The 27,642-nt window shown below is 36.3% G+C and overlaps 1 protein-coding gene across 6 annotated transcripts in view; it reads left to right on the top strand.

The window, feature by feature from the left end:
* UTRN (utrophin) overlaps nucleotides 1–26,270 on the top strand; it is a 345,394-nt gene extending 319,124 nt beyond the window's left edge. For all 6 annotated transcript variants that reach the window (XM_071740500.1, XM_071740501.1, XM_071740499.1 and 3 more), the window contains 9 exons: nucleotides 680–718; nucleotides 949–1,014; nucleotides 4,133–4,198; nucleotides 11,357–11,515; nucleotides 11,908–12,151; nucleotides 18,145–18,241; nucleotides 19,731–19,817; nucleotides 22,470–22,492; nucleotides 24,067–26,270. In XM_071740500.1, the coding sequence (XP_071596601.1) occupies nucleotides 680–718; nucleotides 949–1,014; nucleotides 4,133–4,198; nucleotides 11,357–11,515; nucleotides 11,908–12,151; nucleotides 18,145–18,241; nucleotides 19,731–19,817; nucleotides 22,470–22,492; nucleotides 24,067–24,075 (790 nt within the window). In that variant the 3' untranslated portion in view covers nucleotides 24,076–26,270. The remainder of the gene's footprint in view (nucleotides 1–679; nucleotides 719–948; nucleotides 1,015–4,132; nucleotides 4,199–11,356; nucleotides 11,516–11,907; nucleotides 12,152–18,144; nucleotides 18,242–19,730; nucleotides 19,818–22,469; nucleotides 22,493–24,066) is intronic.
* Nucleotides 26,271–27,642: the final 1,372 nt, after the last annotated feature.

Consider the following 27,642-nt stretch of genomic DNA (forward strand, 5'->3'; position numbering starts at 1 on the left):
AGGTCAGGATGCAACTATTGGTCCAGTTATGTGGAAAATACAGACATAAATTGGCAGAATTGTACTAAGAGAACTGTTGGTGTCCCCTCCAGGTGTTAAAATGCAGTAATACATTCTCTTAAGTAAAAAATAAATTAAAAACCTAAATAGTTACTCAAGTGTCAGAATGCAGTAAAATATGTACAACATGAGTTTACTTTTGTTTGTTTTTATGCAGCAGGAGAATAAGCATTGATAACTTTGGTTTATTGAGGGTTTTTTGCTGGTGGCCATGGGAGTTTTCCTCCAATATGTTTTTGTAGCTCTATTTTTTAGTTAGTTTTAAAGGAAAGTCCAGTACTTGAGCAGAATTTAAATGAGCTGATAATGGTTTACAAACTGCAGTTCAATCAATAGCACTGATTTGGTATTTTTTAACAAATTTATTTTTAATTTAACAAAATGAAGTCGGTCTGCTGTCTCTTCATGATTCATGGCAGTATCTGCTGCGGTCTCCTCTCTGCATCAATAGTTGCTGATTCAAACAATCTGGGTGGGTTGCTGGTTAAAATATATTTCTCAAGCTTTCTCATGTGAAATGCCACTGAAGTGTTTGCCACTGATGGCTTAAATGCCACTGAAGTGTTTGTTTCACAGTTTCTTTATTTTTTCTCCTCTTTTTTATTTTTTTTCCTTACAGTCCTATCACTCTCATCAGTATGTGGCCAGAGCAATATGAGTGAGTATACAGAACCCCTTTGTCTGGAAAGCTTAGTATACCAGTTGGTTTCTTTAAGTCAGATGTTGCTAATCTGATGGGCATGAGCTACAGGGCATGCCTGACCCAAAGCAATAAACCCCTGAACAATATTGTGCACTTATTTTTCATCAGTCTAACTTTAAAAATAATGTTTATATCATTAATTGCTTTAGACACCACTAATTTTTTTTATTTTTTTTTTAATCAAGTCCTTCCCAGTCTCCACAGCTGTTTCATGATGACACACACTCCAGGATAGAGCAGTATGCTACTAGGTAAGACATGCACAGTTTCTCAGCAGTACACTGCATTTTGTGATTAATTCCTGCAGATTTTAATATACTCTACTGGCTAGACATTATTTATTAAAAAGATACAATTCTTTGTACTCAGAGGTATGTCAAGCGTTTCTAAATCACCAGCTTCTGAATACAGTCATATTAAATGTAAAATAAATGCATTAAATCTATTGTTGGCACACAGAATGAAAACTCTTGCAGAATTACTGTGTGTTATTCTAAAATGTGCTCATTTTCTTTTGTTTATTCATTTTTAACCTTTGAAATATACTGAACTCATTGGATATATAATTTTTCACTGTAGGATTTTAGGCCCAGGTTATAATTTTCTTCTATAATAGGCTGACAGCATCCATTACTATTGACTTCTAGTATAGCATATAATAATTACAGATGTTGTATATTCTAGTTTTTATGGGGTCACCTTAGTCTTGTCATTATAAAGTATCTTTTATGCCAAGTCTATCTTGGTGCTTCTGTGTTTTGTTGAACTCTGTACATTCAGAGTAGGTTAAGAGCTAATCAGAGGTGCCCTCTCAAAAAAAGTAACACCACCCTACTTTTAGGAAACAGAGAAATTGATCCATACTAATGTGCAAACTGACTTGGGTTTGCTTTGCGCAAAACGATTTTATTGTTGTATCTGATCTCCACAACTTAGAAATGATAACTTTTTCAGGTTTTTGAACAAATATTCAGAGCCTATGTGTAATTTAACTGAATTGCATTTGTGGGAACCATAAGAAAGCATCAAAGCTGTTTGTTAAATACACAAAGTCTTTGCAGCAGGGGAAAAATAGGGCAGACTAATACTGAGTGACTACTTACTATCAGCCTCAAATTTTTTTTTCCCCGACAATGAATATTTTCACCCTTCATTAGTAGCACAGTACTTTGTCAAAGGCAACATTATAGTGCTTTTCGATTCTTTGTCATCTGTAATTCAAATGAATCACAAAGCATTTCTTCGGATCTATATCTTAGGCCATGTTGTAATCAATTAAAATCCATGGAGCAAATAAATTGGACTTCTCTAGGAAGGTGCAAGAGTTTCATGTCTCCCTATGCCCCTTTTTCATCCTCTGGTGCCACAATACTGTGGCTTTCTGTGCCCACATGAAGCTTGAACTCTGGACTCACATGAAGGATCCTAGGTGTGATACCTGTTTTCCCTATCCTCCCCTCAGTTTTTACCAGTTCTGCTCTGGATTTGATTTACTGAAGGTGGACCATGCACTGGTCAGGGCTCTATCAGGATACAAAGCAGATGTAGGTTAGCAAAATGACAAACTTAAAAAAATATTAATTACTATATAAGTAACATCTAAAATATTTTAAGATATTTTTTCCACTAGTAATAAAAATCTATAAAAATGGGAGACCTAATTCTCTAGCTTTCATATAACTAATTCTGTGCTTTCTAGTTGGATCCATCATTATGCGTATTTCCCATATAAACTAGTAAATAATTATTATTGTCCTGATGTTTTCAGGTAAGCTTCTCTTAAGAAATATTATCAAGGCTTCCCTAGACTGTGGCCTGCAGAAACAGTATATTAGACCTTAAAATATTGTCACTGATTGAAGAACATTCAAGCCTCAGTTTTCTGTCAGCAAAGTCCCCTACCTGTAATCAAGTACTGTTTCCCCATTCTGTTGTGCTGTGTCACCTCTGAGTTGGTTCTAATTCCCTATCTCAGCTCTCAGATTCTATGCTGCCTTGAAGAGGGCTCTTTGCAAATCTACAGTGCTTTATCTTCCTCTGCTCCCTGATCAGGGCTATTTCCTGTTTCCACATCCTATTCCAAGCAAATCCTCACTAAATGATGGAGGTCAAAACCATGATGATGGCAGAATCCCCATTTCTAAGTTGGGATATCTGTTGGTTGCTAAGAGATTCAGGGCAGGGTTTCCTCTCTGAAAAATGCTGGGGTTTGTACCATTTCCCTGTATGACAACGGAGCTACGGAGATTAATTTAGACAATTATGTTTCATCAAAGACTTAATGCTGAACCAGCATTGCAAAGGTGACTTGTGAGCATGTTACTGTGGAATAGATCTGTTTGAAATGCCCTGGCTCAGAGATGATTAGAGCCACTTAGGATCTTGTTCTTCCCTTATGGGGAGGTGTTGGAGCACAACATCTCTCTCCAGCCATAGTGTCACAAGGCGATCAAGAAAACTGCATCCTCTGTGTGCTTTCATTTGTCCTCCTTCCTTCAACCCTGAGGAATATTAACAAATATACAGATGGGCAAGCTTGCTCTGTGCTAATGACACTGGAGTCCCTACTTTAGAGCCTTTTTCACTGCTTTCAAAATGAAGTTTGAAAATGTCTATACTAATGCATAACACACTGGCAAAAAGCTATTTGAAATTAAAATACATTGAAAAGAAACCCCCATATTTGGTGCAGTACAATATATGCACACAGCACTGAGTTTTCCTAGACTTTTATGTATATATCTTATGTGCTTAAAGTGTATCTTTCCTAGAAAATTGATTGACACAAAATTTCTGCTGTGATTTTAAAGAGCTGCATGGCCTTATAGATGCAGTAAAATAATCCAGTCCTTTTAGATTAATTCCTTCCAAAGTGAGGAACCATAGGCTATGACTCACTGTAATTACACTGGATTTTGTGTTGCTTTCCAGGACTTGTATGTCCAGTGTGTATGTCCACCTTATTTGTCAAGTGTCATTTCAGATGTTGCATGTGCTATATTTTAAAATTATTCATCTTCTTTTGCTTGTCCAGCTTTATAAGAAAATAAAAAGAAAAAAAAAAAAGAAAACCATCTGTGAAAAAACATCTTTCATTTTACTGTGGGAATTGTGGTAATAATTATACTGGAGAAAATATACTTGTTCTTTTCTCTTTGGCAAGTAGAATTAGTTATTCATAGCAAAAGTTTTTCATAGAACTCCTCTAAATTCTAGGGTTTTGTCACAAAGTCTTAGGAGTTGATTCCTATTCATTTATACCAAGACTGCCACATCTGAGCTGTTCCTAAGTAGACTTGATCTCCATGTTGCCTCTGTATGAATTGTGAGTATGTTCTCTGAAAGCCGTGGTCTTTCCGTGCCTTTCAGGCTCGCGCAGATGGAGAGGACCAATGGCTCCTTCCTCACAGACAGCAGCTCCACCACAGGAAGTGTGTAAGTAACTTGTACTTGTTAAGGTCACAAGGAATTTTGCTGTAGCTACATGGTGTAATCTTTGTAAATTGTAACACAGGAATTAGTCCCACTGAATGTAACTAGTAAGTGATGCCAAGGATGCCTGCCTGACTCATTAAAGCACCAGTTGTAGAAATTGGTGATGTTCATTTGATGATGTAAGGGATCTACGTTTCCTAGACATTACACTTGAAAAGTGATGGTATTTCATACAACTGCAAAAAAAGTCACAGCTCTGTAGGTTCTATTTTGTATTCCTTTTCTGCTTTTATTGTAGTATATATGAAAAGAAATCCTTCGATGTTAAAGTGGGCAATGGAGCAGGTCAATAGTTTGTGCTAACTTTTTTCTTGCTGGGGAAAAAAGAAACAAACAAAAAAAAACCACCACCAAAAAAAATATCTAGATTGAAGGTTATGCAGAGCCAGAACACCATTGCTGCTACTTTCTTAAATTTCAGTTTGCCAGCTGCTGATCCATCTGTTATTACTTGGGAATATAAACATAGTCCCACATTAATTTTACCAATGACATTTTCAAAGGATGTGTCAGTTCTGTTGCAAAAATCTCATTAAAATGTATCGTGGAACCTGGAAAGCACAGAACCCCTTGAATTTCTTATGTATTAAATATTTTTAAAATGTAAAAAAGATATGAATGTTTTAACCTGCGTCAGTTCTATTAATTAAATCCATGTAGGACTCTGACTCTTTTAAGTTATTAATGAATGTCATTAGCTTTTGCTGAAATGGAAATTGTTGTTGTTCAGCTTTAGTTACAAAATCCCATTGTGCTCAGTAATGCTTTCACTTAGCGTTTTAAAATCTAGTCATGACATTATTCTAGCTGTGAATGTACTAGCAATTTGAGATTCAAAATATTTTTCTTCAGAGAAACACTAGTAATCATCTTTGAATGTTTCCTCTTTCGTGCTTACAACTTTTTTCATGTGTAACAGTTTTTATGTATTTCTGTCATTGATAGGCTCACCAAAGACAGAAATGTAGCCAAACTATTCCCCTTTGATTTCCCTTCCAAAAAAACCCCCAACAAAACAGAGCAAACATACTGACAGAAACATACTGTCATTGGGCAAAAATTGAAAGGAGCTAAATGCTCATACACTTGACTGAGTCACTTATTTTGCACATGAGTCTACTCATTTGCAACACAAAACAACTGTCCATCCCAGTGGCAAAAGGGGATGTGTATGCTTAACTTGTACTGACAATTTAGTTGTTTATTTTAGTGTCCTTTCCCTTCTCCCCTCTAAAGATTACCTTTATTTAAAGAAAAAGAAGTTTGATGAACTTCTGTACCATGTTCTGAATTTGGTTCTCAGTCCTGTTTTCAAGAGGACTGTTACACAAAGAAAATATTAAGGCACGTACTAAAGTATTGAATTACTCACAAAACTCTGAAGAACTGTGGTTTAAAGTTCAGACTTAAACTATTATAGAGCTATGAAGAAACCATGAAGACCTATGGATCCAAGTTTGGATCATAAACCTCCTACAGCTGGAACACTGGCAATTCAGGATTATATTCAGCTCCATTCTTACTGTTTAAATGTAGTTAAAAAGAGCACGGTGTAATAATTCTATATTGACTGAATAAAGGAGAAATCTGAAATTTGGATGCACAATTTTTCATCTAAGATGCACCTCCTCTAAGCTCATCTGAGTGAAATGCCATTTTCATATGGTATGCTTTTGTACCTTCAGGAGAAAATTTTCAGTGTGGAGGAAAAACTCTTTCCTTCTCATAACTGTAGTTCTGTGATTTTATTTTTATTGATCCTCAGGTGTCCTTCAATTTCCTGTGAACATATAACAGAAGCATAAGTTCAATTAATTTTGGAAAGTTACTCCTTATTAGGTTAACAAGGTAATCAGTAATAAGGTTAACACACTTGATGCTCTGAAGAGTATGGGTAGGAAGTCTTATACATTTCAGTGACACTTGCAGATCTGCCATCAGTAAAACATGAGCTTTTCTGCTGGATGTTCTGCAATATGCCAGTTGGTTAAGGAAACATTTTTCAAAGAAACGTCTTGGTTTTTAATTACCCTGTTGTCTTGAATGCCATTGTGATTTCCTCTGTCTCCCTAACAAAACTTTTTTAACTCTCCTTTTCCCTAAGGGTATCTGAGTTCTATTAAACCACATTTCTTTTAATTGGAAAAATATTTATAGATACCAAACAAAAGTCATAGTTTCTGCTCTAGTATGTCCATCTTCTTAACAAACTCACTAATATTCTCATTTCAATTTAAGGCACAGTTGGAACACACATGACATTTTATTTGTTGAGGCACTGTGCAGTCAGGTGCAGGAGTAGAAACAGGTAGTGAAGGTCAGCTGTACTGGTACTGATACTCAGTGTGTCCTAAGTCAAACTGGAGCCTCAGTATATAGTACCTGAACACTTTGACATGATGTATGTGATTAAAAGTCATCTTCTCACAGTGAAAATTTAATTCCAAATCATGATAAGATACAGGGAAGTAGATGGAATTTACAGACATAGCATTTTTGGAGTACCTTTTTTAACCTTATAGCTATATATTTCGTAGCATCAGTAGGTCAAGGTACACTTTATTTGAACAAGAATGCATGGCACTTTGTATGGGAGCCACAGTAAAAATGAAAATGATCAATGAAGAATTACAAATAGACACAACTTACTATCTGAAATCTAATTTAGCAATCTGTTTTCTTATTCAGATCAAATAGTACACTGATGAAAAGTAAATGTCAGGAAATCTGAATTTTTCCTTTCCATAGTGTAGTCTTGATACAAGGGAGGTTACATGCAACATTATTTACCTCTTGCAATAATGCATGATTCATGTTTTTTAATATACTTCTTGAAAATATATATACACAAAGAGCATAGGGTATTTCAGAAGTCATTTTCCCCGGGTTTCCTTGATAGAGGTGTTCTTTTCCTTTGAGATATACTTTTTTCAACTCTGACCTCCTGGGATACCATTGTTTTACTACTTTACTACTTTCTACTACACTGGAATGCTGAAAAGGAGCAACCATCTCTTCTGTTGAAGAGCTTTGTGTACTTCTAGGTTTTTTCTGAAAGCACACAGAGCCTTTAGGAGAATAACCTGAAAGGATAGGGATATTATTCTGATGCTTTGCTTTGATTTTGGTTGCTGATTGCCGTGTGCAACCAGTTCTGCAGAACTGAGTCCTGGATTCTCAAAATGAAAGTGGTTTTTGTTGTGTAAAGCACATGTCACTTCCTAATGCTGAAGGTCATTGGGAAGCCCTGCCCTGGGACTCCTGTGCTATTAATGAATCTGTATTAGTTACAGTCATGAGGTTGTTGAGGTTTGTTGTTCAAGGTTCTTGAACTAGTGATTTTGCAAGACAGACCAGAGATAGAATGCGTGGTAAAAATACACTTCATAAAACTGCTTTTATCAGGCACTTCCTCCAGCATATGGAAAGGTCTACTGTCAGTTTCAAGGTGTGATGGCTACAAAAGAGACAAGTCAGTATTCACAGTTTGTGATGTATAGCTACTGAGACTCTAGAGCAGTGGGAGTGGAGGGAAATGGCATTTTTCTCTGGACTGAATAGCTGTGAGTCCAAAATTTAAAATAATCTGTATTTACCTGTGTCTGTCTGATCTACTGGACCGCAATACAGGCAATAATATCCAAGCGTTTACTGTGTAAACTTCTTTAGGGGTTTATAAGTTTCATTAAAAAATGAGGTTACACCTAATGAAATCTCAGATTTAATGAAGTCAAATAAATGTAATAAATCTGGCTCTACAGAGCCCTGTTAAAAAACAAAACAAAACAAAACAAAAAAAAACCCAACAACAAAAAATCCATCTAGATGACCTACCTGGACGATAACAAACTAATTCATCATCTTAAAAGGTAGACAGCATCTTTTGATGCCTAATTAAAGTAACCAGACTAAACTACTTGATCACATGAACCTTTCTGACAACATTAACATCCTCGCACAAAGGCTTTATGTGTACTTACACTGTATCTTTTTAATTAATATACACACATTTTTTTTTGAACCTGACTGATAAACTGTGTTCTCTCTCTTCAGTATGCTTTAACACTCTGTTTCTGTGCTCCCTCAAGATGTGGCATTGAATCTCTAGGACTTTCTGCCTTAGTGAAGCCATTTTGGTCACAGTGAGGAGATTCTGCACAGTTTGCAGTGCTGTAGAAGCCCTGCTATGTACCACAGAGTTTGAAGCCCCAAAAGTGATTATATCACTTGTCAAATAATTAGTTCTAAGGGATAGGGCTTTTTATCAAGATAATTAAAGAATTAAGAGGTATCATGTGGTTTTCATTATCATATCAGGACCTGATCCAGATTCCATTAACTGTACTAGATGTTAGTTTAGTTTTAGCTACACTAATGCAAAATAACAAAGGAAGTGATTATGAGTTTCTCGGAGATCACTCAAGTGGTAGAGAAGAGCAGGCAGGCAGAGGCTTTTTCTGTAGGCAAGGAAAAAAGGCAGCACTGTTCTGTTTCTTTTTTAGCTAACACTGTCAGATTTTCTGTGCGGTTTTTTTTGAGAGAGACTTACATGCACATACAACCCTAATTATATGTTAATTATAAATCTGTATTGAATGAAAAATTCATTAGATTTATTCCATTTACATGGGAAGATTATTAGTATACTACTCATGAGCTGAATTCTTCTTGTGACTATACTACTGACTACATCCAAGACAGATAAGAAGTGAATATATATTATTTCCTTTAAACTTTTCAGCTCATTGTTAAAACTGGAAGGACTTGCTAAGTAGGTTTCTTTTTCAGTTTTTATATAACATCCTGCAAACCAGTAGTTAATAACAAAAGACAGGATGAAGGAAAGTGTTATGTGATCAGAGCTCTGTGGCAGGATCTCTGCACACCTGACAGTTTTCAACCTTTATGTCATAAATGAACTTACATAGAATAGACTGCCATGAACTTTAAAAGTGGACAGAGCTATTATAGGCTATATTTTGTTTTACTTTTTAATGTTTAGTTCTACCTGATGCGTGTTTGTTCGATTGTAATAGTCAAGTGTTCATATCTCATTGACAAGTCAGAAAGCTGCAGACCTCATGATAGCTTTGAGTAGATAGTGAATAGTTATTCTTTAGAAGAAATAGTTCAGTGATGTTCTACCACAAGATTAGTCTCCAGGGAAAAGTTTTTCTTAAACAGTATTACAAAGAAATAAATCACTGACTGACAGAACTGCTTTTCTAAAAAAGAGACACCAGGAATCAGAATGTAGTATTTTGGCTTGCTAAGAGTTGGATTTTTTAAAATGTGTATGGATGTACTGAGATGCCCCAAAGTCTAAGTTTAGCAGGATAAAATAGGTTCTTCTATTACACAAACAGTATGTTTAAAGCTCTTGTTTGTACCAGTCAAAGGCATTTTCTCCTGTTACCAAGGGGTTTGAATGTATTTTTTATAAAACCCCCAATCCATATGTGGGCCTGTATAATACCTGTTGTGTTTTATTTGTTGTATACATTTATGTATAGATATTTTGTCACCACACACGTTTCTTCCAGGCTGTAAATTTTTAAATAACTGGCTTTACTATTCATTAAAATGAGGCTGTACATTTGGATCTTTTGTGATCGAAGTTGTTTAATTGACTGACAGAAAATTTTAAAAAGCCTTCTGAAAAGGTCCATTACACTTTTACTTGGAAAATAAATACTTTAAATAATGAACTTTCTATTCTTTGTATTTGCTTTCAAAGGCAGTCCTTGAGGGTTCTTTTCTTCGTCATAGCAGAATTCATAGCTTCTTTACAACATTAGTAGGAAAAAGGTCAGCACAAGAAAAAAATTTATATGAAAAAGCCTCTTTTCTTAATGATATCTGCATAAGTGTATGTATACTGCTCATATGTTCCCTCTGCTGCTGACTTTGCCTTCATTGCAGATCTTTAGGATAATGTTTGTAGGGACATTTGCTCATAAGGTATGCAGTCTCTGTTGTATAGCCAAGTAAAGAAGAGAATTTAAGGAGGGTTTTCTTCAGCATTCATACTGCTGTAGCAATTTCTCTCTTAAAAATATGAATACTATGTGTTTCTCTGCTGATGATTTATTTTCCTTGAGCAAGCAAGCACGTAAACTTTTCTTTGGACACAGTATGCTTCACTTTCTATCCATCTGACTTTAGTATGCATAAAGGCCAACAACTGGGGAAGAAAAGCACACCTATAAAAATCCCACCTGATTTGGACCTTCTAGCATAATTCAAAGTATCAGGACTTCAGTGTGTCCTTACCAGAAAGTAATTTCTATGCAAGTCAGAAAGAGGACATTTTCTTTCTATTCTTATGTCTGTGAGGAGGAGGATATTTCCTACCCTGGGAGAGTTTCAAGGTAGTGCATTTGTATATAAAAAAAAAAACAAAACAAAAAACCAAAACAAAACCAAAAAAAAAAAATAACCAAAAAAAAAACCCTGGAAATAAAATGCTAATTCAAAACCTATAGCATTTTTGCAACATTGTCAGTCTCTTTGTGCAGTACAAAACATTAGCTAGCTACTTGATGATTCATTGCTCTTGGAGAATACTGTGTGGATTTTTTTCTCTCTAATTTTAATAGTGACATTGGGCGCACCAAAATTATCTGTTTATGGTCAAAAAAAAAAAAGAAAGAAAGAAAAAAAAAGTGAAATACCAGATATCTTGCTTGGTTTTATTTATTTTTAAGGCATTTCAAATCAGTCATTTTTGGCTTATGTTATCTCAGATTGTTGCTTTTGCTATTTCTTTTTGAAACACCAGCAGCATTTTTTCTTTATTGTGTAGATTAAAGTAAACTCATCTTTTACACTGCTATTGATCAATCTTCTTTTCCCTGTGAGCTGCTTGTTTATGTGCTTTCCTGCAGTATAATTTTTTAGAAACAACTAAAAAATTTTGATACCATTTTCTGATACACACAACTGACCCTTATGTACTAGATTCTTGCAGGCTTGTTTCCTGCTCAGGGTCCTTTTTGACAAATAAGCAAACAAAAGCCCTCAGCCTGACAAAGATCTTTGCTTCTATAATAAAGGTGTTATTGCTCTGTCTTTATCTGTGTTGTTTTATTGTTCTAGAGAGGATGAGCATGCCCTGATTCAGCAGTATTGTCAGACACTGGGAGGAGAGTCACCTGTGAGTCAGCCACAGAGTCCTGCTCAGATCCTCAAGTCCGTGGAAAAGGAAGAGCGAGGAGAGTTGGAGCGCATCATTGCTGACCTCGAGTTAGAGCAAAGGTCTCGTGATCATCTTTACTGGTGTCTGAATTGTCACCTCTTTGTTGTTTGGAGCATGCAAGTAGTATGAATAATAGTTAGAGATGAAAAGAGATGTACCTAGGAGTCATTTTAGTAAAACAGAAGATTTTAGTAAAAAAAAAAATTAAAAAAAAAAATCAAGGCATGTGTTACATGTGGCATGACTTCTAGGTAGAAGAGGATGGCTCTGCAACTAAATACCTTAGTTTTACCTCTACTTCATTGTCTAGGGCTTTTTTCATTAACTGCAAGTCAAGACATTACCTTTGCATGAGCTACTTGTCTGTAGTTGCAGGTGACTGTAACAGTTAATCTAAGAAATCTTTTTATCGTTTGCTTAAGTCATCGTTCTCCTCTTTGCAACTTACCAGGAGTCTGCAGATAGAATACGAGCAGCTAAAGGAGCAACATCTTCGGAGAGGAATAAACCCCCTGGCATCACCTCCTGACTCCATTGTGTCACCTCAGCACGGTTCGGAAGATGCTGAGCTCATAGCTGAAGCTAAACTCCTGAGGCAACATAAAGGTCGCTTGGAAGCAAGGATGCAGATATTGGAAGATCACAATAAACAACTGGAGTCTCAGCTTCACCGACTACGACAGCTACTTGAGCAGGTAGATGTCCACTGTCATTCTCCTGTGTTGGTTTTGTATGATGGATTTCTTGTTGAAACAATAAACTGGAATTTAACTGTAGGTATTTTCACCACACTAGCTTGGCCTGATGCATTCAATCTTTTCAAAGATGGAAGAGAGGTGGGTTTTTTTCCTGCCCTCTGTTATAAGTCATGGTGAAAGTGAAATGAGCGCAAGTGGTGATCAAGGTAACTTATGAAACATTGAGAATTACCCAAGCGCAGCAGTTTTTCATTAATTAAAAAGGCAGGGGGTAGAAATGATATACCCTTTTCCAAGTAGCAATGCCAGTCACAACCTGTTTTCGACTTCAGTTTTCCCATCTTTCCTTAAATAATTTATTTGTTGCCACAGTTAGTCACCAAAATCTTTCCTAGCATCCCAAAGACAGATGGCCACAAATATGTCTTAACATGCAAAGGAGCAATTAATTCCATTAAAAAATGAGTTTTCCTGAGTGGCATATTTAGCTCAATAACCTAGAGCAAAATGATCTTCACATGAATAAATATTGAAGGCAAGAGCCTTTTAGCACATGTCAGTAGACAGATTGTGTGGTTTATTTTCTGGGGGAAGAAATGTTGATTGACTGCATTAACCAAATATCAGAATGGCATAAGCTCCTTCTGTAGATGATGTTTTCACTACAGAGCTAAAGATAATTTTTTGTTTGTTTCGCTGGCTGACTTTGTCATTTTTCTAGGCAGTGTTGACTGAATAGCACTGATCCATCTGTTTGTTCCATTGGCTTCCCTGCCCCTCTAGGAGAGTATTTTTGTGGTTGTTACTAACATTCTAGCATCTTTAATCACCGTTTGAGAAGCTTAAATATTTAACAGGGAAGATAACAACCCATGCAACTGCTAACAATCATTCATGATGTATCTTGAGAACTGTGGCCAATATTAGCTGTTTCAGAGAAGGGTTTAAAATCTGCCAAGAAACAGCTGTAGAATAGAAACACAAGTTCTGGCAAACTCATAGTCAATCACAGCTTTAAATTTTCCTTTTTCCTAGTTTAGCTGTGGGTAAGCTTATAACTTTGTAATCTTTTCAGTATCCTTAAAACATTCTTAGTAAGACTTTCAGGGTATACATGTGTGTTGTGATATAGTGGGCAAGCTAAGGGACAGCAGTTTCTTACAAGTTCTGCCTCTGCATTCTACAGCTTGTGGTTTCTGACAGGGTAGGGCAGCACTGAGTTGACTTCTTTCCAACATTTCTGATTGTTTACACCTCCTTGACTATACACTGTTGCTCTTGTTTCTGACCTCTGGCAGTCATGCTGTGATTCAGATTGTTCCAAATGTCTTTTCTGAAGCTGTTGCTGTTTCTCTGTTTTTTATTGGAGGGGCTGGGAAAAAGTCAGGTTTATGAGAAGGTCTGCATTAGTGCATTTATAATATATAGGTTACTTTCCAATATGCCTTTGTAAACATATCCTTACACTATTTAATGGGGTTTTTTGACCAGCCACCAGTGAGGTTTTTTGCAGGCTCTCTCCAAGGCTGCTGAAACTACTCCCATGAAGATGGTTCAAAAACTATAAATAACTTAATTTTTCAGTATCTTCTCTAGAACTTCTTTATTTTGACATTAATAGAATTATGAAGCAGCACTGAATCCTGTTACTGCCCTATTGCATTTCCAAAAAAGCCTTTTTTCAACATGTTTATTTTTCAGTCACCTAGTCAAAGAATGAGGAATACCTTTTCTCAGTGATGAGATGATTTGCCTGGAAGATTCTCATAAGCCCAAGTGTGAAAGTATTTAACAACTCTGTAATTCCTGTAATAATAATTACTGGTATTAAAGGTATTACAGCGGGGTTTTTTTGTTTGGTTTTGGTTTTGTTTTGTTTTGTTGGTTTTTTTTTGCCTTGACTGGCATTTTTTGCCATCTCTGTCTCTTCTGTCACTAGCAAATCTTTCAGCTCCTCTTCTCCACTCAGTCTCCTGACTGTTGTTTGGGTTAGTAACTTGCCACTGAATTTGGAAATCCTAGGACTTTTTAATTTACAAGATACAGAATGAGTCTGTATACACACAGATATTTAGGTATAACGTTCATGGAATTTAGAAACTTTCCTGTAGTCACTGTTTAATCAGGATGAGAACATTCCAACACGTTCTTTAGGGAGCAACTTTAGCAAAAATATGCTTGCATCCTCACTGAACAGTTGCCTATTCAGGTCATAATTCTGAGGTTACCATACTATTTTTATTTTAGCAAGCCCAAAGGATTGGTAGCTGTCATACAAGGTTGTCATTTTTGTCTACTTGATTGATTGTAGTGCCAAAGAGCAAGGTGAAACAGAACTGGCATGTGACAACTTTGATACCAATGTGTTAATAATAGAGAGGGGGGAAAAAATAATAATAATCCTTTTCCACTTGTCTTTCTTCAGCCCTTTAAGATACCGCATGGACAAAGTAGAAGTCAGTCTATATTATGAAGGGCATTGAAAGTCTACTTGCATTTCTCTCTGCTCTTCTGAGCTACTGAACAGAGGTTTCATACTGTATTTGATACTGGAATTCAAAGGAGCTAACATCTGTCAATGGGTATATGGTGAGACTGAGGAACTGCAGCTCCTCTCCAACTGGAAGAACAGGAGCATTTTGAAAAGAGAACTAGAGACTTTGTTTCCTTTTTTTTTTTGGGTGGGAGAATAAGTCTAGAACAAAAAGAAACATCTGTAATGTATCTGCAAAGGGAATTGGCCTTTTTTGAGGTATTCTGTCAATTAGAGGTTGGAGTCAGGGAGGCACATTTTGTTTTGTTCTTTACCAAAAGCAACAGAAGTCAAGAGAAGAACAGGTGTCTTCTCTCTCCATTAAGCCAGTGCCCAATTCAGGTTCCTTTTTCGGAAAGGCACCAGCAGGAGATACAGCAAAATAAAACACTGTAGATCAAAACTGGTTAAAATAAATCCTTCCTTTGAAACAATTTAGAATGGCAATAATGCAGAAAAATCCCTCAATTTCAGAGTTTGCTGGAGAATAATTCATATGTCCCCTTGGATCTTTATTTCATAAAAAGAAAAGCTTGAACATTCCCAGAAATCAGGGTTGGAAACTTCCTCCTCATCTCTAGGTACATGCTCAGTCTCTGCTTTTATTATCCAGGAATAAGAAGCAGGTATATACTCTCATCTATTTTATTATCGTTTCTGGCTTAAGGGTTGCCTGCTACGTTGTTTTGAATAAGAAGGAATGCAGTTCACGGTGGCTGAAGGGGACTGATGATGAAAGTTACCAGATTATGTAGGTGTTACACAACTGGGGTCAAGAAGAACATGATTTTCTACAGGTTTTTCCTCAGGCTTTGTCCCAGTAAAACTTGCAAATGTATCCTAAATTATTTTGCATTTAACTTTTTTTTGTATCTGATTATTATACTAAGACATTTATGATACTACCCTTCCCATTCTTCTCCACACCCCACTTGTCATCTGCTTAATTGTCCTTATTTTGGAAGAGCAGGGTTTTGGTTGCTTTTGGCTTTTCTTATTACTGCAATCACTTGAACCTATGTAGTGCAAAATTTAACAGTATGTTTAAATGAGAATGAAATTAGATGTTCTCCTCTGATTAGAAGGGAATGAGGGGGTTTTGTTCAGTTTTCTTTTTGTGGTTATTTTGTGTTGAGTTTTTTTTTTTTTACCTTTTTTTTTTTTTTTTTTAAATCCAATGTGAGACATTAGAATAAAATATTCTAAGTATGTTTAGTTTGCTCTATGTTTATCCACTCTTGGAGTTCTTGTGCTCTACAGGTGTTTGGGTTTTTTTTTGTCATTTGCAATACCGCTCCTAAGTAGTACTACATAAGCCTTACTACTAACTCATCATTAAGATCAATCATCATTTAAGTTTGTAGGCAGCTTTTTTCTAGGCTAATTAATCTTGACTTTGCAGTGCCTCACTATCCTTGATCTAGCCTCCATCTAGCCACCATCTAGGTGATGCTGTACTGCAGTTCAGTTTTGTATCAAGTCCAGCACCAGTATTCCTTCCTTAGCCACCCTTAGTCATCTATGCACCATTTTTCTGCAGTTACTTCTTGAACGAGGGACAGAGATCCAGTCCAAGTGCAAGTTTGCATTTTGCATGATTCACATTCTCTCTGTGCATCTCTTTGTGGGTTGAGCAAGCAGCCACTCTTCAGCCTTGTCCTAACCCTGGGGGAGTTTTCTTTATCTCTTTACCATTACAACTCTGAAGTGTCCTTGAGCAGAGTCTCCTGGCTATAGAGAATTACCTGGGGTTAATTAACCCAAGCTTGGCCTATTTAAATTACCTCACTCATTTTACCCATACTCTGTACCTCGATTGAACCCTGATGCTGAATAGCAAGTTGCTTAGCTACTTGGTAGGCATTCACTGTTCATAGGAGTGTCTTGATGGCAAAATACTTGGCTGGCTTGAAAACATTTCCATCTTTCTTTGTCTTCAAAATGCAGAACAATATTTCTTGATATATTCTTTTAATCAAAGCTGGAGGTTGGTATTGTCATGCTGAAAGAGAGATGAATATTGGAGGAGAAAAAAAGATTTGCTGAGTGCTCAAGGGAACATTTTCCTTCTATTTCTCACCACAGTGTATGGAAGAAAAGTGTTTTCTATTGTTCAACAATCTTCAGTTTTGTTGAAGATTTTTTTTTTTAAACTGGAAGTTGTCTCAGAGAATTGAGTGTTGTGCTTCAGGCAGTGGGCTGCAAAGGAGCCAACTTGAGCACAAATGAACTGCCATTCTGTATGCTACCTCTTCACATCGAGTCTCATAGCCGGTCTGAGTACTTGCTCTGTCTCAGTTTCTAAAAGATCTTAAAAATAATTATATTTTTTACTTCTGTATCTGTTTTTGACAGACTCATTGAAATAATATGGTCTTTAAGCAGTTTGGAGGCAATTTAAGGATTTGTGCTCAAAAAGATAAATGCTGAGGCAACCATTTCAGTTAAGGCTCTGTAACTGCCTCAGATGTAAATACTGCTTTGTGTGCATCTGATTTTTTCAACACAATCACTTCTGGAGCTCAAATACTATATTACTACTCTCCTATTCAAATGATTTCTTAGACAAGGAGGAAAAAATTTTTTTAAAATTGCCTGAACAAGATCTCTTTCATTATATATGAGTTGTTACAGTGAAGAAGTCTTCGGGTCTTTTCTTATTTTGTGTCCATGTATCTACATTTTACATAATCTCAGGCACATACATGGTTACAATTAAACATAATATATAACTTACATGTTTGACTCCTTGGGTGAATTTAAGAGTCCAGAAAGGCTTGTCTACAAAACAGATTTCAGGTATATAGCTTCTTTCTCACACTTTTCTGAAGATTACACACTATATTGTTTTCCTTCCAATTTGGTGTCGGCCATATTATGAGAAGCAGCATCAGCAGAAGTGATGGCTAGCTACCCCTTTTTAGATTTTAACAAATTTCTCCTGAATCTTGTGTCTTCACTTGGTTCCATTGAGAAGGAATTCCACAAAGCTTCGTTGTTGAACAGTTGTATCAAAGCATGATCTGTCACTGCAGTAAAGTTTCTTAGGGGACTTTAGATATGTGTGTGGGGGACTCCATGTGTATGTGTGTGCATCTATACTTATGTTTACAGTCCAAATAATACCACTGTGTAGTCTTTCTGCATAGTTGTACCAAGAGCCTTGGCAGACTGTGGCATTTCTGTGGTGCATGGTCACTGTAGAACATGTTTTTATCTATCTAACTGGGGTCTTGTAAGAGTTACACTCAATTCCAAATTTTCTTTGAACAAGTGGTTTGGTTTTTCTGTCCCCCTAACAATCATACAGACCTTAGCCAACTTGTAGTAGTTAGAGAGCGAAAAAGAAAGAACACATATAAAAACCCGAAAGGAGCAGGATGACAGTATGCAAGCCCACACTAAAATTCTGTAGATACAATTTGTCTGAATTTGTGTATTATTGTCTTTAATGTAGCCTGAGTCAGACTCCCGGCTCAATGGCGCTTCGCCCCAGCACTCTGCCCTCGGCTACCCCTTCGAGCAAGAGACAAGCTCACAGTTTCATCAGACAGGTAAGTGTTTGGATCAGATAATGTGCTGTCTGCATCTATAGGTGATGATTGAATATTTTTTTTTTTTTTTTTTTTTTTGGCATCTTTCTGAAAAGATTTATAAATAAAAAGAAAGATCTTTGTGATGTTTCTGGGAGCGAGACTTACAGCAGCTGGAGCTGTTGTTTCCCCAGATTTACCAACAGCTGTGGTATCATGAGAATCCCTGTAACTGCAGTATGGAATTCTAGCAATAGACTCCTTGGTCCCATCCATTTTGAGCAAGTGAATTTACTGGCCAAATCCATCCTCACTGAAAGGGGAATGAAATTTCATTGGAGCAGAATAGCCAACAGCTGTTTGTTCTACAGTACAATCATGCACCCAAGCAATCTTTCAGCTACAGGAAAAAAATATTCAAAACATGTAGTTGAAATTTCCTGATGGTTGCTTTGAAATTTCTTGTGTATCCTCTGCTTCTCCTAGTATTTTGATAACCTCACACCTCAAAAATTTCATTTTCTTAAGAATTATTGAGTATTTAGGTGTTCAACCTCTGCACATGAGGAGATTTTTCTCCCGAAAGATTACTTTAAATTCTCCAATCACAGAACTCATTAATTCCACTGGAAATTAGCAGAAATAACTACAGACATTAAATGTTCAAAATTAGGAAAAAAAAAATCTCAAATTATCTTAAATGCAAATTTGTCCCTGTTTTTTTTTTTAATCCTTTGTACTATAAAAGAAAAAAAAATATTTATGTGGAAAACAGGAGAAATAGTCCTTTGCTTACTGAAAAGCTCTCATTCAACATTGACATGTGGGTTTACTTAAATTTATCCTGAAAGCCATGGAAGGTCTTTCAGTCTGTTTTAATGCAGTGGTAGACTTATGAGAGATGCTGTCTAATAACAGTGCCATCAACAGAGCCAGTTGTGTGCCATAACTATTCCCTTGGCTTAGTTTTAAGCAGGATTGAAAAAAAAAATGGCAAGGAGGATTTTAACAGTAGTGAAGCTGCTGATGCATGTTGAATAAAGACATTTAAAAGGTAAATATTTTTTAGAGAAGAATGGTGTATTCACTCTGGAAGTTGCATGACAAGTCATCTGAAAATTGAACAGAATAATAATTGAGCACCTGCCAATTCCCTCATCTTGTAAACCTTTTGTGTATTTGAATTCCAAATTATTATATACTGCTCCTTTTGGCAATATTTTTTCGAGTTTAAATCTTCAGTGCAGTGCTTAAGCTTTAATAAAAGAGAAATGAGTTCTGCCACAAGTCAGTGACATAACTTTAACCTCCTCTCCCAAGGCTGGCAATTAGCAGTGACACTTTCTCCACATTAAGTTACAAAAGCTTCAGGTAGTGGTTTCCCTTGAAACATAAAGGAGTGTTTAACTGGAAAGTTGAATGAGAATGCCTTTGCCAATGTTGTCTTTTTTTCTTTTTCTAATCCTCTCATAACTATATTCATTGCTCTTTTTTATTGTCATATCTGCAGATGATTTGTTAGTTCCACCTCATGATACCGACACAGATCTAACAGATGTTATGGAGCAAATCAACAGCACATTTCCAGCTTGCTGCTGTAAGTGTAACAAAAATGTCTCAGAATAGTATTGGATTTGAGTCTGTCTTTTGAAGAAAGTAGTTGTTCTTGTATTGACTATGAAAAAAATCTTCTCTGTGACAAGATTTCTTGTAAAGATATGCAAGCTACATATTTCTTTCTTTAAAGGTTCTCAATAGACACTATTTGTGAAGGGAAATAGTTGTTCTCATGTTCTGAATAAGGTAAAAGCTATGTAGAACCCCATTTGCTAGTGCTGTAATCCCTGTGTAGAGCTTATATGAATGTAGATTCAGAAAATCTGAATGCTGTTTCTCTAATAAAACTTGGAAAAAAGACCTTAGGCAACAGGAGGGACCATAGCCAAACTCTGACTGCATTAACTAATTGTTAAACTAGTTATTAAACTAATTGACCAGAGGAAATAACTGTTAACACAGCACATAACACCTTTCCCTGCTTAAATGCTTTGAAAGTTGATACTTTATTCAGTAGCTATTTAATAGAGATCAAAAGGAAGCCCCATTAATTTCATATGCATGGCTTATATTAGGTGACATACATTCCCACTAGTCCTGTTCCTCTGAGAGTGTCACTACACTTACAAGACAGAGGAGCTGTCTCTGGTTCGAGAAATATTTCATAGATCAATGGTTTTGGCAGGGGGGTGAAGTCACAACTTCATTATTCAAAAAATTATTTTTAAAATACATGCATAAATACATGTATATCTTCACCTTCAGCTTTTTTGCTTTAGAAATAGCAGTGGTGAAAGCTTGGATAGATTCTTAAACTTTCTTTCAAATTAAATGTAATAATGATGGTCGGTTTTAAAAGGCAGAAGTGAGAGAGTGGTGTTTCTGTTTATTCCTTTTGGAAGTATTGAGACTGAACTTATTTGTAGCAAAAAGGTTTTGTTTCACCTGTCCCTTGAGATTTTTAGTGAGTTCAATACTTCAGAGCCCATCACTTTGCAAAACAAGGATTTTGTTCTAAGGAGCATCTCTTCTTGGAGTCAAGAGCTAATGAAGCTACTCAGCACAAATCAAGGGAGAGTTTGTGTGTATACAAAGCAGTAGAAAATGCAAGTCAAGTATCAACTCTTATTTTTGCAAATGCCTGTTGTGCATGCATGAGGTGGATAGCAGCTACTGGACGTTTGGCCCAAATGAGTTTACAGCAAATGTGCAGATGTACTGCCTCATGTTCCTGTGTCAGGGCAAGCTTGATAATGATGGCTGTTCTCCATAGCCAGGAAACATTTAAAAAAAACCAACTTGTCTAGTAGCAATGAAGCAATACCCTGAATGAGGCAGGAGCTGGGGAGGCTGCAAAAAATCCCAATGGCCCCACATTTTTTCATTTTGTGACACATATCTGAGCATTTCAGATTAAAACGACTGTTCCAAATTTGATTTTTCCCTTTGCCATTGACATGCTGCTGCAGAAATCAAACCAAATCAGCGTGTCCCAGTTAGTAGGTACTACTTATGTTTCCTTTTCTTACGTCATTCTATGGTATCTGTTACATGGGAGATTTACTAGGAGTGTATTTTTTTAACCACAAAAGATATATACTGTTTTAGAAGCCTGGAATGAGGATTGTTAGTCTGTCCATCCCAACAGTGTGCATTAAACTCCAGGATTTTTGCAGGGGAAGACCATGACACACATCCAGTCCATCATCTTCTCCTGTGGCCATTTGAGATGGATCTGTCTTTCTGGATAGACAGTTATCTAACCTCTTCTGTAAGCTTTCTAATGATGAAGACTCCACGGACTCCCTAGGCAATCTATTTTGAGATCATTCTTGTGTTCCTAACCTTAAAAAAAATATCTTCTGACCCTTTTTTGATTATACCTACGTGAAATTTTATTAGAATGGCTTTCATGTTCAACTTATCATGTCTATTTATTAAAAAAACAAAACAACCCAACCGAACAAAACCAACAAACATTTTTCACAACCTCATCACTACTGTTTTTTCCTGCCTTGGCTGCAGCTTTCATTAAGGACAGTTAACTGATGGCATCTGAGCCTAACATAGATAATTTTTATCCCATCTTGACTGGGTAATAGAGCCAGTCTTCATATATGCTATATTTTTTATGGGTTTCAAGACAGAATTAATCTTGAAATCAGCACTTCTGCTTACTCCAGATATCCCTTATGAAACAGTTATTCATGTAGTAAAGCACCAGCACTGCTTCAAATTATGGGGTTGGTTTGTTTTGCCCCCCCAGATCCCTTGGTTATAAATATGCCTCTTTTTCTTCCTTGTTTATGAGGTTGGTCCTCAGACCTAGGCAAGTGTGCCACAGTGTGCAAAGTCTTGTCTTTGCATCCAAGAGAGTTCCAGGAGAGTGTATTCTGAGCAGATGGTATTGCAGTGTAGCATTTACAGGTCTACATGGTGACAAATGATGAAAAAGGAACAATTCATATCTGTTTATTCATCATGCTATACATTTGTTACAAGAAAAGTAAATTTGTAAAAAAAAAATAAATTATGTATAGGCCATTGAAACACACTGCTAGTTAAATGATTAATTTTTTTAAGGTAGAAGTCTTTCTGGTTTGTAGTGCATATTTTCCTAAACCTGCTTTTGTTGTTAAACTGCCAAGATGCAGAGTCATGTGTTTCTAACTTCTGTTTTTTCTACTTGCAGCAAGTTTCACTGGCAGACCACAGGTATGGGACATGTTTGTATACTTTCATAGCCATGGGGAAGCAAAGTAAAGCAAGTGGAAAAGTTCCATTAAAGCAAAATGTTTGGGGTTTTTTCCTGTATTTTTCCCTAGAGGTCTATTCGGAAGCTAGGCAGATGTAAAAGGAAGGCTAGATTCTGGAATATCCCGGTTAATAGAAAATTCCTACTAGTTCAGACATTCCCAGAGATACTGTGGTGTGCAGTTCTGGGATGCTGACCAGATGGAATCAGTGTGAATCTATCAGGGTCAATCAGTTTCAAGACAGTCATCAGCTCTGAAGATCAAAGCTGGTTCTTGCAAAGAGATTCATATTTCCTAGTGCCCTGGTGTCTGTAGCTCCAGTTCCAGGAGCTCCAGGCACCAGGCCACAAAGATCAAGAGGCAGAGAGCTCCTTAAGTATTAGATTAATGTTTTCACCCAGTAGGTAAGCACTTTACAACTCCAAAGCAGAAATTTGGCTACTTTCAGAGTACATAAATATGTGAGGGAAACAATCTGGTGTTTACCTACATGTTGTTGAAAAACTAACATGTAAATTTCTGTTATAACAGAAACAGGCAAAACACTTGTTAGAGGTGTAGGCTGTTATCAGAACACAGGTACAACATAATCTTGTGTCATTGCATAGTTTTTTCAAAATTTCATTGTTAAATAACTTTCAAAGACTCCCAAAAATTGCTGTGTGAGGCTTCAGAAGAATTAGGTGGTTGGGAAAGAGTCAATTTACTCTCTCAGATTGCTTTACCTTGTCCTTGCTTGCAAGGTCAGACCTCCCCAAAATGAATATCTAAAAATTGTTCTGCAAATGCTTTTTTTGATTATAATACCTGGGATAGTAAGATTGCCTTTCCAAAAAGGAATTTCTAAAGAGAATGGGATGAATCATGGCCTGCACTCAGTTAACTCAGGCTTTGTGCTCTAATCTCTTGCTAAGTTAAATTAGTGAATTAAATTATTTTTTTCAGAAACTTAGCCTCTAAGCAGGCATAGAGATCTTTCAGTGTTCTCAATTAATAATAGTGATCTTCCTTTAAAAAAAAATTGATTTTTTAGAATAAGTATGATTTGTAGATGGTCTCCCGCTGTAACTCTTACCATTCCGGAACCATAAGAGAAGGCACATTTTTCTATTTCACAGAGAACAAGAATTGAGAAGTAAGTATCACATTTTAAGAGACTGAGTCCAAATCCAGACTCTGTATATTCTCCATTTTTAATGCTTAGGCTTCAGACAGGACAGTAGTTTGCCTATTTTTTTTTTCTTATGGGTACGGAACACAGAGTCTATAACTTATATTTACTGTTCTGTAGACATAACATCCTTTGGGTCTTACTCATCAAGAACTTTAAACACTGCTGTATAGTAAAATTAAGTTTCTTTTAACTACATTTCTCAATGATTTGCCAAGTCTTGAGCCAATACATCTAAATTTTTTAAACACAGGGGTTTTGTGAAATAACTTTAGAGTCCTTAACTGAACTCAGCTGGGAGTACTTAAGGCTTTCTGTGTGTCCTACCGTGGTTCTGACTTGGTTATTTCTCATCACGTCAGGCAATGTGAAGTGTCTCTTTGGATGTCAGCCCGTGCTTCCTGACGTGCAGTTACAGCCCTTTTCTACAAACCACCAATTGCAAGTTCCACTTCACCAGAAGGCTGCATGGGACCTTGGAACATGCTGTTTGCTCTGCGTGTTCTACTCAAAATAGTAAAACACTGATTACCCAAAGACGAGGATGTTGTTTTTATAGTATTGTTGTTTTTTTTTTTTCTTCTTATTCTTCCCTTTCTATGCAACTGTAAATTAATGAGCAGTGGAGTATTTGTCACTGATTTGTATAAATATACAGCCGCGGGAAAAGGGGCAGGGGCTTTATATACATTCTTTTTGATAATCATAAAGAGAACTGCATAAGGAGTTTGGAGCAAAATGTTACATTTATACATTCCTTTCAGCTCTTTGCTTTTACATTGTAAAATACTCTTAGTTATATTGTCACACATTTAATATTCTGTACTGGTTATTTATATGCTAACCATCTGACCACACATATTTTAGATTACTTTTAATTTTTTTCAGGGTTGGCATATAAAGTTCCTGTCACCTTTATTATTGTTACTAGTTAACAAAAATTGCCGTTGGGTGCATCCACAGTATTTTAATTCCATTAAACATGGTAAGCTCTCCTTTTCAGTCATAATCAACATCCTCATGCACCAAGATGGTATTTTTAACTTTCTTTCCATTATTTACAGCCAAGACACTCCATTGGAGGGTTATTTTTTTAAGCCTTACTTTATTTTGAAGCAGGAGATAGCTACAAAGAGGACTTAGATGATAGCTTGAGTTGTTTTTAGTAAGGTCTAACTTAGTGTATTCTTTCTCATCTTTGTTCAGAGACAAAGCTTTGCTGTTCCCTGTTGTGCCAAACTTGCTTCAAGTTTTGGAATTTACAGTCTATGAAGTAAAGCTCATTTCTGTGATATCTCCTTTCAATGATCTGAACAGACCAGTCTTTTATCTGCCTCTTGGAAATGAAGAGACAATTAGAAAGCCCTTTCCAATACTATTAGTGATGGAACATTTTCTTCAAAACTGCAGTGCACTTAGATGTTATCGTTTGGCATTGTAATCTTGCAGCTCATCTTTATCTTTGAAATAATTTCTTTATGTACTCCAATTAGGGGTAATTATGAGAAAGTTAAGTCACAAGTCAGCTGATCTTTAGTTTTACAATTATCATAAGAGAATTTAATGCCTTTACAGAGTTTACAATGCTGCATGGGCACTTGCTTTAATTTCAGAACATATTTTTAATTGGTAAAATTGCATGCAATATATTTCATGTATAGTGAAGAGAAAGTAAACTATGTTGTTCTTAATTATTACTGAAGGAAAAAAAAAAAAAGTCTCAAAATGGTATTGGAAAAGTTGTAAATTCCCTAGTGCTACTGAAAAATGCTAGAGGAAAAATGCAGGTCAGGAATTTCTAGTGTCTTTGTGAAGTGGTGCCAACTACAGTACTGTGCTCCCACAGTAATCACTCCTTGGCTGCTTCAGGAGTGATTTGGGCATGGCATTGACCAGGTTCTAGCCTTGATGAATGCCAGTTCTTTCTGAACCTTTTAACAAATTATTTAACCACTCTGCCTCCGTTTTCCCATCTGTAAAATGGGGATGATAGTATTTTACCTCTCAAAGGTGTTGTAGGGCTTGCTTAGTTAGTGTTTGAGAAGCTCTATATAAATGCTCAGTATTACTCCTGAGTGAGTGGAGCAAAATTGTCAAGATGGGAAGAGAAGATGCTGGCTCCTATAAATGCTTCATATAATAAAAGAAATTAGTGTAGTTATTTTGAGAAGAAAAACCCACATTTTACAGAAACCCACATTTTACAGAAGAGGAAAGCCATGACCACCTTTCTACCTCAGACCTATCTTCATGAGTAGTATTGGAAACAGCTTTATATTCTGTTCTCTGCAAAATATTTCGCTTTTCTCAAGCTACGTCATTCTCTAGGCAAAGAATCCTTAAAAATATCCCCCTACATAATAACAAAGGTCTCAGTAGTGAATTTGGTGGCTTTTATTTTTGTTCTGAATATGAGGTTATGTATAAAGTTGTTTTTCTGCCTGTGTTTGTATGCATCCTTTGTCCTCTGCTGCCAAGTAGATGCTACTTCAAACACTACATTGTAACATTCTTCCTCTGAGACAATAATAAATAAAAAGAATATAATGCAGTAACATGAGAAAAAGTATGGAGTTCTTTCAAGTTTTGTCATCTTCAAGGATGCCACTTGTTGCTAAATGCCAACAATTTCATTCTGAAGATGATTAATTTTTACACAGGATAGTTCTGATAGTCCATTTCTATATGCAAGCAGTTTTGGAGTGCAGTTTGCATTTATAGAAATGAGATTAAGCAGTGTTTTCTCCCCATAAATCTGTGTGTATTTTCTCCAGTTTTCCATCTTTAGTGATTTAGTCTGGAATCCTTCTCATTTTTATGACAGATTTAAATATGATCTCTGAGAAGCATGCTACTCTTATTTGCTATAAATGCCATATGTAGATATTACAAAACAGCAGTAATGCATGAAGCCCTGTCAAATACTGGAACTGTAAATAAGTCTTCAAGTTTTGCTGACATTCAGTCAACTTGACTCTTTTTCTTCAAACTCTTAACATATGTAAAATGTGTCAAAGTAAGGGCATTTCCCCTCAGTTTCTAAAAGGATAAGTTGTAAGGAAAAACCAGGCTTTCTATGTGGCACTTTGGTGATTCAACAGTTAATAAGGAATATAATTATAGAAATAGCAATATTTTGAGTCCAATTAAGTTCTGCATTTAGAACAACAAATATGTAAAAGAGGAGGAGACACGTAGAGAATCTATTAAACCACAAAATCTTTCTTTAAGAAAAGAACACCTTTTAATTATATTTGTAGAGCTGAAGGAAGCAGAAGAGGGGTGTGGAGTAGTACCAGGGCACTGAGAACAATTTATCAAAGTGCTGAAATGTTACTATCAGGTCAGATCATCTTCTTGGAGAATATGCAAGGTTGATGCATCTGATGAAAACCTGATGTTTGGAAATTCCTCTACTACTGGGGCTTCGTCTTCAGGGGAACTTCCACTACAAAACGGCTCTTCTTGCGTGGTGGTAGTGGTGGTTTTATTTCTTTTTGGACCAAGACAAGGTTCTTCAGCTGTTCGCATCTGAGTATATGAGACATCAGCCCTGATAGGTTGGAGATACTGCAGCCAGACACCAACTGTAAGTATTCATGTGACAGTCCCTATCACCTGAGTGTCTGGGTCAGGGGTTCTGTCCTCTCTTCTGTCATTGTTACAGCTGAAAAATGAGAAGGAAAAAATAACTGAACTAAACCAAATTAAAAATGCATTACTGTAGTGGGTAAGCTTTGAATTTATGCAAAAGACCAAAATCTTCTTTTAAACATTTACAGTACAATTTGCCCTTTGAAGAGAGTTTGCTCATTACATGTAATTTTTGTTCTGTACCTAAGAAAACCCTTCTTGAAAAGTTTCACACCACTGCAAAAATGAGTAATGGATTCTGTCTGCTGTCACACAGGAATGAAAATGTCTTGATAGTTGGCTGA

This window comes from Heliangelus exortis, chromosome 3 (assembly GCF_036169615.1).
Source record: "Heliangelus exortis chromosome 3, bHelExo1.hap1, whole genome shotgun sequence".
Classification (NCBI taxonomy): domain Eukaryota; kingdom Metazoa; phylum Chordata; class Aves; order Apodiformes; family Trochilidae; genus Heliangelus; species Heliangelus exortis.